Source organism: Oryza glaberrima, chromosome 8 (genome assembly GCF_000147395.1).
Source record: "Oryza glaberrima chromosome 8, OglaRS2, whole genome shotgun sequence".
Taxonomy (NCBI): domain Eukaryota; kingdom Viridiplantae; phylum Streptophyta; class Magnoliopsida; order Poales; family Poaceae; genus Oryza; species Oryza glaberrima.
Window position 1 is genome coordinate 13,112,466 of NC_068333.1, and position 13,414 is coordinate 13,125,879.

Consider the following 13,414-nt stretch of genomic DNA (forward strand, 5'->3'; position numbering starts at 1 on the left):
ACATGTCAAAACTTTGAAGATGTTGATAAATCATCGTCTATTTGTACAAAGTTGATATAGAATCAAAGCGAACACCCTGTCGCCCATGGTGGTGGAAGAATTATAAAGGGATCGACTTTCTTATATCGAAAGTCTGACGGTATACATGAAGAAGAATATGAAATTTGAACTAAAATCACAGGATTTAATTTTTAACAGAGAACCATATTCCAAACTTATTATTTTTAAGGAAAACCCAGACAATTCTTTCGTGCAAAAGCAGCATCCAATAGGGGTGTGGCTAATCGATCCCCACGCCCCCTGTACACGAAACTGCTAATGCGCGGGTGATCGCTCCCACGAATTTAGGTGTATAAACTTTAGATGCATAAAAATACTATATATAGAAAATATTTGAATTCAAATTCAAATTTGAAACAGGTATGTAAACTTTTGACTTATAAACTTTGGGTCTATATACTTTAGATGTATAAACTTTAGTTGTATAGAAATACTATATATAGGAAAAATTTGAATTCAATTCAAATTTGAATTGGATATATAAACTTTGAGCCTCTAAACTTTAGATGTGTAAACTTGAGATGTATAAACTTTAAGTGCATAAATTTACTAAAATAGGAAAGAAATATGGTGCCAAAAAAAGAAACCAGGTCTTGGGAGAGGGAGACCCAATCCGATCGCCCCTGGCGGCCCCCGGCGATCAATCGCGCAATAGGTGTTTCGATCCAATACCCCCTCTTGTTGCTGACGTGTCACGGCGCAATGGTCAATGGGTTTGGAGGTCAATAGGGGACAGAGCTCGCTATCCATCCCGAATCCCATTTCCCAATTCCCTACTCCCAAATCCCAACCTCCCATTCATCGGGTCGTGTCGCCGCGGACGAACAACACGGCGAGCGGCGCCGGTGGCGAGCTACCTACCCTCCATCTCTCCAGATCCCTTCCAGGTGAGAGCCCGCCGCCCCCACCCTCCCCTCCCCTCCCCTCCCTTTCGCCGCGGACGCCTCGCTCTTCGCCTCTTCGCCGCCACCGCTTTACCCCCGCCGCGCTTGATACATTCAGAATCTGGCCTGCTCGCGTGAACCGATCCGAGGCCCCCTGAATCATGTTGTTGTTTGAACGAATCTGATTGATGTCCTGGTATGAGTAATTTCCAGGTTTGGATCAATGATGATTGGGGAACTGTTGCTTGGAATTTCAGTGTGAAAAAAAATGATGTAGAATTTTGCGTTCCTTCGTTTGGTATTCGTGCTTGGTCATGGTGGACTAGATATTTTTGAGATTTATGCTTGTTTGACATGGTGCCTGACATAAAGTAGTTAAAATAACTAAAATGTCCTGTTGCCATCACCGAGTATTGCCATTAGGATTGAAATAGTCTGTAGAAGAAGAAACAAGGAAAGGGAAATTTTGTTCCATTTGTTGGATGTTCTATGGTGTTACAGAACTTGGCATTTCAAAGCCTCCTCTCACTCTCCCTCTGGGACATGTGGTTCTCTAGTCCTTGGACCAAGGTTAAGTAGTGCTGTTCAACCTCTTTTCTATGGGCTGGAGAGACCCTGCCTGAGTGGCTGCTGTTGCGGTTTTGAGTGGGTTGGCTAACCGGAGATCCCTAGTTATAACCCCTCGTGAGAATACTCTCACCTAATCGTAGCTAGGATTGGATTTTTTTTGGGACGGAGGGGGTATGTTGCTTCACTTGTCAATAGAATCTTGCTCAGTAGTCAGGACCAATGACATTTTTTCCTAGATTTAGTCTGGTTGCAGCAGAGTGTTAACTTCAAGAAGCTTCAGCCCTTCTATTGCCTGCTTCTTGTTGAGCACCTCCAATGTTGCATTAGTGGTAGGATGTTACACATCTACCATGAGAACAATAATAAAAATACTGATACTGAGATCCTAGATGCCTGGTAGATGAACAGCCTGCAGAATGCACTAGCCCCACTTGTTGACTACTTGCAAAACCAGTCTCAGGATTGATATTTCTCCTTTCCCTTTGTTTTTCTTATAAAATCTCATTTTGTATGCCTGGTTTCTGATGTACTTATGTCTTGTGGCAGTGCCACATTTAACTATCCAATTAATTTAAGCTGTTTTGGACCAAAATATTTGTTGCGGTGCTTCTTTTGGAGTAATTAATTTTATGTACACAACTGCCTATGAGGATTACTCAAATCATTATGCCTATGAATAGCTCAAGATGGAATATGGATTTAGCTATCTACACAATATTTTCAACCATCTACAAATTGGAGCTGCTTATGTTCAATATGCTTAGTAGTTGTTGAATATCATGTTTTTATGGGGTATATACACATGTTGTGTGTTGTGTCAGTACTGTCATACATGAGTTGGATACTTTGATTTATTCATAGCTCCATGTAATATGATGGCATCTGATTTCTTGTATTTCTCTGTGGTTGTTTGTCTTTTCGAAATTCAGCTAGTTTTTTTTAATCACATTTGAGATATCTTGAAGATGAGAATGCTGATTGTACTTTTGTGCTTGCAGGGACAGTACAAGACAAGTCGCACAAAACAGAAAATCTTGTGATAGTTTAAATGGCTTCAAAGCTTCAAGCCTTTTGGAACCATCCTGCTGGCCCCAAAACCAGTTTGTTATCTCTTTGTGCAACTGTAACAATTTGTTGGCACCACTGTTTATCTTAGGTCTATGATTATTGTTTCTGATCCGAAATTAATTATTACCCTGAAAGCTTGCTACTTCCTGTAGTCATGAAAACATGTTCTTTTGGACATGTCTCAGATTCTCAACTCAAACTTTCAAGACTTTAAACATCATTATCTTTTCAAATATTTTGATCGGATGCATGAAAATAGTATTTGTCTAGAAAAGTACTTACACAATACCATAAGTTTATTGGGTTTTAAAAATATATTGCAATAGAAATGAGTGGTGAAAGTTTAATTATGTGACTCCTTGGATAACCAAAAACACATGTCATCATGACTGGAGGGGGAGTACTTCACATTGAAGCATTGGCCAGCTCAAGTGGCTCAATACTTTTTTTTTTTTTGCATTTCAATTTTGTGTGATGGTTATCTACCAGATGGTGCATTTAACCTGTTATTTGTTGACCTTCGTTGTCGCAGTTCATTTCTGGGCTCCGACATTTAAATGGGGTATTAGTATTGCCAATGTTGCAGACTTTGCTAAGCCACCTGAAAAGATATCCTATCCACAGCAAGTTGGTATGTTTAGGTTACCCAAATCACTGTCCTTCAGATATCAGAGCCATACTAGTTTGTTATGCATTATTAGTATATGTTTATACTGTTGTTGTGGCATGCAGCTGTTGCTTGCACTGGAGTCATTTGGTCACGCTACAGTATGGTTATAACACCAGTAAGCCCTTTGTACTTATCTATCAAGAGCAGGTTTAAACTTTGCATTGTACTGATTCTTTGGCTACCTCCTTTGCAAAATACCCTTAATTTCAAATATGCAGTTGTATATTCATTCAAATAGTCAGGATATCAATTCAGGTCCATCTCATTGCTTTGTATTGCTATAATGTTGCAGAAAAACTGGAATCTATTCAGTGTTAACGTTGCAATGGCCGGCACAGGCTTGTATCAGCTTTCCCGTAAAATAAGGTATGTCAATATCTAAGCCATTTCCCCATTTCATTATTTGACGACTTCTAAGAGCAAGATAATATGGTTTTTGTTGATCTCCTTTGCAGGAAAGATTACTTTTCTGATCAGAAGGATGATGTTGCATCATTGGAAGGATAATGATGACTGACATGATGAAAACCCGGCCCACAACCTTTGAGCGATACTCAACTCACTCTGAATTGCAGAGACGCGTCGTTTTCTCCAAGACAGGAACCTGTCGTTTGTTTCTATGTTTCTCTTGCACCAATTTGTGGATCGATCTGGAATGTTACATCCCAAAAAAAAAAATCAAATAATCTTTTTGACAATCTGTGCGAATAAATGTGCAAATACATCAAGTAGTCTCTCCTTTATGTTTCTCCGTTGTTTATTCACATGTTTTGCTAAGAAGCTGTTACAGCGAACAATCTTTCTGTTTGCTATCTGAAGTTACTACATTGTAACCTGGCTTTCAGCTTTCAGATTACCGTACCCTGTCTGGTAATCGAATGATTAAAGTTTGCTGTGATTTTCTGATGTGTTGCACTAGCAGCAAGCCTGAAAGGCGTGTGGAGGTTGAGGCTTTAAATCTTTATAGAAAAATATGAGGTCTCTAGGCATGAGACCGTGCGCATTTCTAATAAAATAATGGTGTAAATACGTCAATTCATGTCAGAGTGTTGCTACTATTTTTTTTCTTCTCGTAAAAACGAAAGTGCATTTCATCATGCGAAGATGCAATACTTTTCTAGATAGTTTGAACTGCCCGTGCAAAACTAGGTGAAATCCATAACCAATACCTGAGAATTTCAAAGCTCCAAAAGTTGCAGTATAACACAGTATTAATGGATCATAGTTTCCATTTTAACTAATTCAAACTCAAACCAATGTATCAACCGAAATATTCAAACCAAAAACATAGCAGACAAAGAAAACCAAAATCGTTTTTTTTTTCCTAGAACACGTAGGAGATCTGCGTACCAAAATCATTTTTTTTCCTAGAACACGTAGGAGATCTGCGTATCATTTTATTAAGATAGAGAAGAAAATACGTACAGTGTTAGAGAAAGACTTTGACACCCGCCCACTAAGAATACAACAGAATACCACACACCCAAAGGAAGAAAAAACACACAAACTAGTGCATTAACAGCCCAGCCCTAAAGAGATCATGGAGCCTAGCAGCTCCTGCTAGGCACCAAATAGCGTCCTCATTAGCGATGGCTCGGAGGACATCGGCCAAGCATGGGGTAGTGCCATTAAACACACAGTTGTTCATGTGCTTCCAAATTTACCAAGCTACCAAGATGATTAAAGAGTTTAGCCATTTCTTCTCATTAGTAGGTAAACCCCTTACCGTTATTGACCACCAATTAGTACTCCTAGCAATAACCTGGGTTGGAAAGCTAGAGTAACCAAGCCGTTTCAGGACCAAACACCATACTTGTCGAGAAAACACAAAAGTGATTAGGATGTGATAAATAGTTTCCTGAGCTATCACACAATGGACATGTAGGCGGGTGTTGAAGTCCTCACTTGTCCAACCGGTCCGCTGTTCAACAACTATTATTAATTGCCAACCATATAAACAATTTGAATTCCAAAGGCACCCAACTCTTCCAAATTCTTCTCCAAGGTGCAAACCTTACCGTCCCAACAAAGATGGCCTCATATGCAGATATAGAAGTATAAATTCATGAGTTTGAGAGCTTCCAAACATGTTGATCTGGGACTCGAACTTGTAAGATCACCCCTTTGACCAAGTCCCAGATCTAAAGAAACTCCACAAGAACCTGAACCGTCAATGGTCCGTTAATATCTGTTACCCATTTTTTGTTGTCCAAAGCTTGCACCACCGTACACCGCCTGACAGTATTTTTGGCTATCAACTTAGTCAAATTAGGAGCTATCTCACTAACAGTTTTCCCTTCCAGCCATCTATCCATCCAAAACAAGGTGGATTGTCCATCTCCTATGCAAGTCTTTACCGCCATGCTAGATAACTCACGAGAAACACGAGGCACCTGGACTGGTAGACCGTGAAGAAAAAAAAATCGTTCACCCAAAAAGAAATTACACCCCCCGGGTCGCCCTTACCCTTTTTTGCAGATTACAACTACCCCGCGGTAACCGCCGAAACCGCGTAAAATTCACCTCCAAAAATTTGAATTCAAAAATCGGCGGTTCCGCGGTTCTGGCACGCTACCGCGCTGTTTCTGGCGATAACCACGATATTTGCTTGATTATCGCCGGTTGTGTAGCAGAACACATGAAGTTGAAAAGACACTGGAAAATATTTGAAAATACACTTAAAATGTGTGTAGAAATTGGAGATAATTGGAAGAATATATAGGATACTTACAAATCTAGCTTTTGTATGTGAAATAAAAAAAATTCGGTATGACATTTTTCTATATTATGGATTTCGAAGCATTTCAACATTTCGTAGCATAATAATTACAAATTAGCATTACTTGCACATCACTACCATATTTTACAGGAACAACAAATGGACAACAAATGACCCATTATCATTACAATAAATGTATATCACTAAACACGAGCATACCTACTCACCCAACAAATAACATATCAACTTTACAAAAACATTTTCTGCATCACTAGCAAACCATATTTCACCTATTCAACAATCTTTACATCTCAACAAACATCAATCTTTCACAATGTATTTGACCTAAACCCGATATATTTTTTCTTTTTCCAATTTCTAAACTATTTTCAGTTTGCCCTCAGATTTGAATTTTTCTTACCCTATTTTTTAAAAAATTCTTCACTATCTGCCACTACAAATCAAGAACTACATCTATGATTTTTTTCAATTTTTTTTAGAATTTTCAATTTGCTCAAATTTCATCCAAACCATGGCGCGGAAAAACGTTACCGCGCCCTAGCAATAAGCGCGGTAAGCACACAATAAGGTACAAAACCTCCCCACCGCCGGTGAAGCAATTGCCAATCTCCTCTCTCTCTCCATTCTCCTCTCCAGACTGATGACTATGTGGCTATGTGGAGCATCCGAGGCTAAGCTTTGTTGCACTTCCTCCAGGTTATGGAACAGGTATACCATCAAATAACTTCGAGAAACGTCGGTTGGTGGTATTTTGCAACGGCAAAATTCGATATCCGGAGATTGCTTGTCAGCTTGAAGGCGAAGATCATCTGCCTATGCTGCTCAGAATGTGGACATTCACCTATACAGAGGAGAATGACCATTGGTTTGTTGAGTTATGTGTCAATCTGCATGAGTTGTGCAATAATGGGTGTTCTTCATGTGGATTTACTCAGCAGATAGTCCCCAAACTAGGAATTATCCATCCTTAGAACCCGACAATTGTCTATCTATTTTGAGCATACGATTTGATGTGTTCACCGCAATGCTAGTAGGATGTGTGCATTATCTGACCGATGACAATGCACACTACTTTTGCTTATCTTGCTTCGTACAGGCTTGGTCAGCACTTCCTAAAGGTATGTCAAACCACCTAGTTATATCTATACCTATATAAATTAGGCACTCACTCTTGCTTATCTTGCTTCGTACAGGCTTGGTCACCACTTCCTAAAGGTATGTCAAACCACCTAATTATATCTATACCTATATAAATTAGGCACTCATTTCGAGCTCCTACGTTAAGCAACTAGAAAAATCTAGGCATTGATATGATCGATCGTATTGTTGTGACCATAGATCATATTAAGAGTCCTTGTTAAATAAATCATGCAATTAGAAACATCCAACCGTTGATTTGTTGATTGTATTATCATGTATTCATGTATATTATGTTTAGAGTTGTTAAATAATTATTGTAATTTGAAATATCCAGCTGTTGATTTGTTGATTGTATTGTCATGTATATCGCTTGTTTCTATTTGTTACATTCTTAGTATCCTTTATCCAGTTTTATTTATATATTCATATGATTGATTCATCAGCCCATTATATGGTATGAAGCTGAACCACATAAATTTTCAGGATGTCATTGGCTATGTAAAGTATTCATCATTCGGATAGTTTCAACAATTACTTCATCGGTTTATGTTTATGCTAAAGGTTTTGTTGTCAAAAGACAACTGCGTCACGTCGAAAGACGTGGTTCACTCGGTGAGTTGTTGGAATAGTAAAGCAATATATTAATTGGTAAAAAATTTTGGGATTCCCCTATTACATGGCCCTAGGGGGCTATTTATAGTCTTAGTACATGCTAATACCCACTAGGGTTTAGTTAATACAGGGGAATTTACATGGTTACCCTTATGATAGGGACATTAGCGTGGGTATTGTTGACGGTCGTTACAGACAAATTTCGACCGTCAATATAACTAAAATAATGGAGAATTACCTATTCTTACAATGCATATTTGTTTTCAAATAATACAGTTCCACTTGTACTTGGAGAATAACATGTTGCAGGAATTTATCAAATAAAATAAAGAGAAAGTGGAGAAAACCTCACTCCTAAGCAAGCAAATGGATAAGGAGGGCCCACATGACAGGTGTAACCGCCGAAAACCGCCTTAACTGCCACAACCGTCATTGGGACCCACCTGTCAGCCACCCTGCCAAACTTAGGGGCCTGCTAGGCCGGCCCAGGTTCGATCGAACCTAGGGTTCAGCCGAACCCTGGCAGCTGCGGCTTCGGCTAGCCTTACACGTGGATAGGACAGTCAACGAGCCGAGCTCGAGCGAGCTTGTCTGCCCAAGCTTGAGCCATGCTCGAGCCAAGCCTATTGCACCTTCAAGCTTTTAGGCAAGCTCGATTTGAGCTCGTTCGAGCTCGAGCTCGGCTACCAAGCTCGGTCATAAGTAGTATAAGATATTTTTTAGTGATAATCCCTTGATAAGTATAATTATTTTCTAGTTAATCACACTAATAAAAGAGTAAAAAATGATTAAAATAAATATATTGTGCTAACACATGCTAATTTATTGTGTAAATAGATACTAATATATATATATATATATATCTATTAGTTAATTAAATCAATAAGGTAAACAAACAATATAAACTATGCACAGTTAAGCTCGGTAGAAGCTCGAGCTCAGCTCGGTAAAGCTCACGAGCTTTTGCTCAAGCTCGGGTTTGGCTCGTTTGGAGCTCGAGCCGAGCTCGAATCGAGCCTAGAACGAGCCAAGCTCGAGCTACTTGCGAGCTTCGAGCTTTTTTGACAGCCTTACACATGGATGTCCAGGATCGCTTGCTAATGACGGTTACATGGGTAAAATAGAAATTTCGCATGTCAGTAACCGTCATAGCGAGCCTATAAAAGGAGGAGCTCATTCACTCTCTCAACACACTCAAGCAAGCTCAAATTCCTCTTCATACTTTAGTATTAGTATCTTAGTGCTAAGTGGAGTAGAATAGAATAGTATTCGGAGTCTTCGGAAGAGTTTTGGTATGGCTCTAGTAGCTCTTGTATTCTTTTCTATAATACTTTCGATATTAATGAAATACTCTTCTTTATATACTTTTGGTACTTTATATAGTATGAGTATTGTTCTTATTTTATATCTATGTCATACCGACTGTGTGGGTAGCCTATCAGAGAGGTGCAATGGTCCGGGTTTAATGTCTGATTTATTAGTTGCTCTATGTCATGTGCACGGGTGTAGACTATAGAGTAGTATTTAGTAATATAAGCATGGTGCTTAGATTATTAAATATCATTAATTGGACATATATGTTGTGGGATAGTAGAGGTGGGTCGCTAATGATGACTGTTCAGTATAGGTATTCCTCCATGTTAGTATATATTCCTAAGACAAACTCCTGGGGAGGGTACTCCTGCGATTTAGCCTCGGTTGGACGGCCATGATAGGTTGTCGTAAGGAACTCGGCAAACCAGGGTGGTCTCTCGAAGTACCATGAGGGCACTGTTAGGGGTATTGGCCACACAATTGTATACTAGCATATATAAATTAGGATTTGAGTGTATACTAGAAGTATAGGAATTGAATGCTTCCTAATTCTTCTTCCACTTAGTTAGAATTACTTTATTATGAGGATTTGATTAGCTTTGCTTCGTGTCAGTCTACCCCTATATATTAAACTTAACCCCTGCTTAGACTTTGACAATTACAAGTAATATATGTTTAAAGTGCATTAGCAAAGTTCACTCTTATTATCTTCGCTTGGGATTAAAAATACGATACCTTGGAATACTTCTATATGAAATGCTACAATGGTACATCCGTGCGCTTGCAGATTACTTCTGTAACCATAAATATACCAGGACTATTTTTGGCGCCATTGCTGGGAATCAATTGTTCTAGTAATGTCGTTAAGAAATACCAACAAGTATACAATGTCTTTCATATTCATGGGCCCTATGGCGTTCTTCTTGGGCCGGCCCGTTAGTGGTGAAAGGCCTACATGGGCTGCAGGGCCTCCCAAGCCCTTAGCTGAAGGCATCTTCTACTTCGGGCGAAGGCCTCTTACTTCGCCTTATGGCCTTCACCCTTAGTGGTGATTCGGCCGGATGGTGAGCTTGATGGCGAATCCTTCGGTCTTCGTCGCCTGGCTTCGCTCAGGTGCTTCGCCCTATGGTTTCGCCCTAGGATGGTGAGCTTGTGGCGAACCCTTTGGTCTTCGTCGCTCGACTTCGTCCAAGAGCTTCGACCTAAGGCTTTGCCTTAGGCGCACCCTTGGATTCAGCCGACGCCTGATGAGTTTGGTGGTTTGGTCGAAGGCCCTCATGACATGCCTCTAACAGGTTTTAACTGTCATGCATAAGAGGTTAGGCATTGGCATTAACTACATTGGAACTTCAACGCCTTCATACGTTCTAGTTCCCTTTAGTGAATACAATGAGTTTTGAAGCTTTAAAATAGTCACTAGTCAGTGATACAATATTATGGTATATCGTTTGCTACATAGTTTTGATTACAAAACTTGAAATTCAATTTAGTGTTTTTTCAATGAATTTGTTTCACCGACTTTCCGTCATGAAGATACTTCAATCCAAGGGACTTGTCCATCCTTGCAACCTGGCAATTGTTTATCTATTTTGAGGACATGCTTGTGGGATTTGATGTGTCCATTGTGATCCTAGTAGGATATGCGCGTTATCTGACCGATAACAATGAACACAACTTACTTTGTACCAGCATGGTCACCACTTCCTAAAGGTACGCCAAGCCACCAGTTTATATCTATACCTATATAAATTAGACACTCGTTTGGAGCTCCCATGTTAATTAACAAAAAAAATCTAGCTGTTGATATGATTAATCGTACTGTTGTGACCACAGATCGTATTAAGAGTCCTTGTTAAATAAATCATGCAATTGGAAAATAACTAGCCGTTGATTTGATGATTGTATTATCTTTTGTATATCATGTTAAGAGTCCTTAAATAAATATTGTAATTTGGAAAGATACATGGTGACTAGGGATTCTAATTTTTTTCTTGCATTGAGAGATTAAAACATATGTGGCGTGTGGTGTGACTAGCTATGTATCAACAACAAAACAATTTATAAAGAGTTTTTATCGCTAATGTTCTTTTTTTTCAGTCGTATTTTTGTATACAAGGAATGTCATTGCTAAACGTGAAATTTTTGTCATAGCTATAGGACTTTGGGTTTCAAAATTGGTTGGAATTCCTATTCTGACGGTAGCACATGCTCCTACTACTGCAACAAGTTTGATCCCCAGCGCCAAAGAGTATCAATGACCTCACTATTGTTTTCAATATGAAGGTTATTTCAAGCTTATCTTACTTGCAAAATATTACTATTCCAAAACCTGCATGTTGTGTAGCCATGAAGTTTGGTCCACAAATATGTAAACATGGCATACAAGAGAAAACACAAAATGAAATGAAATACAAGATTTCATCTTAGTGATACATCATGCCATATATTCATATTTTGGAAGAATAATGTAAGATAAGCCATCTCAGCAAAGCCTTGCTATGTCGAGAACCGTGAGGATGGATTGTCAGTATAGAAAACCAAATACTTTATACAAAAGTTCGTGGGCTTGATATGTAGTTGTCAAGTCGATATTGACTATACCGCTAAGTTTGTTCGAGTTCAACAATTTACCATCGATATTGTCTTTTTCTATAATATACCAGTGACTTTATCAATTGTTCTATGCCATTGAGCTGGCTCATCTTTTCAAAAATACCAAAAATACCCTTAGAGACAAATAAGATTAACAATTGATTTATCTTATTAGAAGTTTCAAAAAAAATATGAAAATTTTTATGTGGCCTCTTTACACAACATGGAAGTTTGTATACAAGTTTCAAGTTTTTTTTCTAGTATATTTATTTTCTAGAAAAATAATATTTTTTATGTGGTATATGAGAGAGAATTTTCTTATATGAGAGATAATAGCGTAAAAATATCTTATGTAGTGTATGAAAGATGATTTATGTTAAAAAAACAATAAAAAGGTATTTTATATAGCATATAACATATAAGTTATATATATAAATGTAAAACTTGAAACTTCTATAAAAATTTCCATGTTGTGTAAGGATGTCACATAAAATTTTTCATATTTTTTGAAACTTCTAATAATATAAATCAATTGTTAACCTTGTATGCCCATAAGGGTATTTTGGGTATTTTTGAAAAGAAGGTTCAGCCCAATGGCGTATTGTAGAACAATTGATAAACTCACCGGTATATTATAGAAATAGAAAATGTCAATGCTAAATCGTTGAACTCGAACAAACTCAGTGTTATAGAATAGATTCTCTCTTTCTTTTAACCACCTTGTTAGTTTGGAAACATGCAACCACTCGCTTATTTCTCTCAGCCGCATCCCTGAATTATTGAGGCCCCTTTCATTTTTTCTGAATTATACGACACCCTTTTGTTTCTTTTATATAGCTTCATATGCATGGTTATTAGCTTCCAGGTCCTATACTTTATTTAGTTAACTCTGCATAGCAGTGCCTTGGATGTGTCCTTCATGTTTTTCAGATAAGGGAATAATTTCATCAAAATGAAAATTGGTGAATGTCCTTGTTGTGAAAGAAACATATCTTTCCTAATATTGTACAATAGTGCACATTAATTATGAATTAAACTAGAATATCAATTATTATGACAAATTATTTATTCTAAGCTACACAATCCACATCTTCTGCTATCTTACCTCTGGTTGCTGGTCTATTGTTCTGAACCTGTATTGCCTATTTGTCTTGGATGTTCATACCATGTACTTCCACAAACAGCTTCCATGTGTTCCTTCCTTTACTAGATGTGTTATTTCTTGGCTATGATTTACTTTTGATAGTATGATAGGTCAAATAGATTTATTTCACATTGTTTTTCTTGTTTTTCTTATTTGCACCTCCAATTGCCGGATGTTTCTTTCTCAAAGACAACAATTTTTGTTGCCCAAAAGCTTATGATGGTACAAAATTGGCCCAAACCTAACGATGGGCCGCTAGCGAGCGAGCGAGAGTACTCGTTATCTATATATAAAATGGTGCAAGGAGATGATTATGAATTTGTGAAACCCTATCTTGTTTTCTGTGACATCCCGGCCCAATTAGGATGAGACCTGTGTGGCCCATGTGAGCTGTGTGCGCATGTTTAGTTTCACATTGCTAGTCTAGCAAGGGTGGAACCAACTTATAAGGGCCTCATCCCTCCAACCATACCACTCCCGGGTTAACCCCTTTACACGAAGCGAGGACGAAAGTGTAAGTGGGCCCGCCCATCAGTTGGTCTAGCTACGCGGTTCTGGAGAGAGGGCTCTTACAGATGGTATCAGAGCCAACCCTTGCGGTTGCGCATACGGACACTGGA

The 13,414-nt window shown here is 38.5% G+C and overlaps 1 protein-coding gene across 1 annotated transcript; it reads left to right on the forward strand.

Moving 5' to 3' along the window:
* The first annotated feature begins 787 nt into the window (after nucleotides 1–787).
* On the forward strand, nucleotides 788–4,158 carry LOC127781147 (mitochondrial pyruvate carrier 4-like). Its single transcript, XM_052308057.1, has 6 exons — nucleotides 788–947; nucleotides 2,513–2,614; nucleotides 3,115–3,213; nucleotides 3,315–3,367; nucleotides 3,545–3,618; nucleotides 3,708–4,158. The coding sequence occupies exons 2-6, from the start codon at nucleotides 2,563–2,565 to the stop codon at nucleotides 3,757–3,759; spliced, it is 330 nt and encodes a 109-aa protein (XP_052164017.1). The 5' UTR covers nucleotides 788–947; nucleotides 2,513–2,562; the 3' UTR covers nucleotides 3,760–4,158.
* Nucleotides 4,159–13,414: the final 9,256 nt, after the last annotated feature.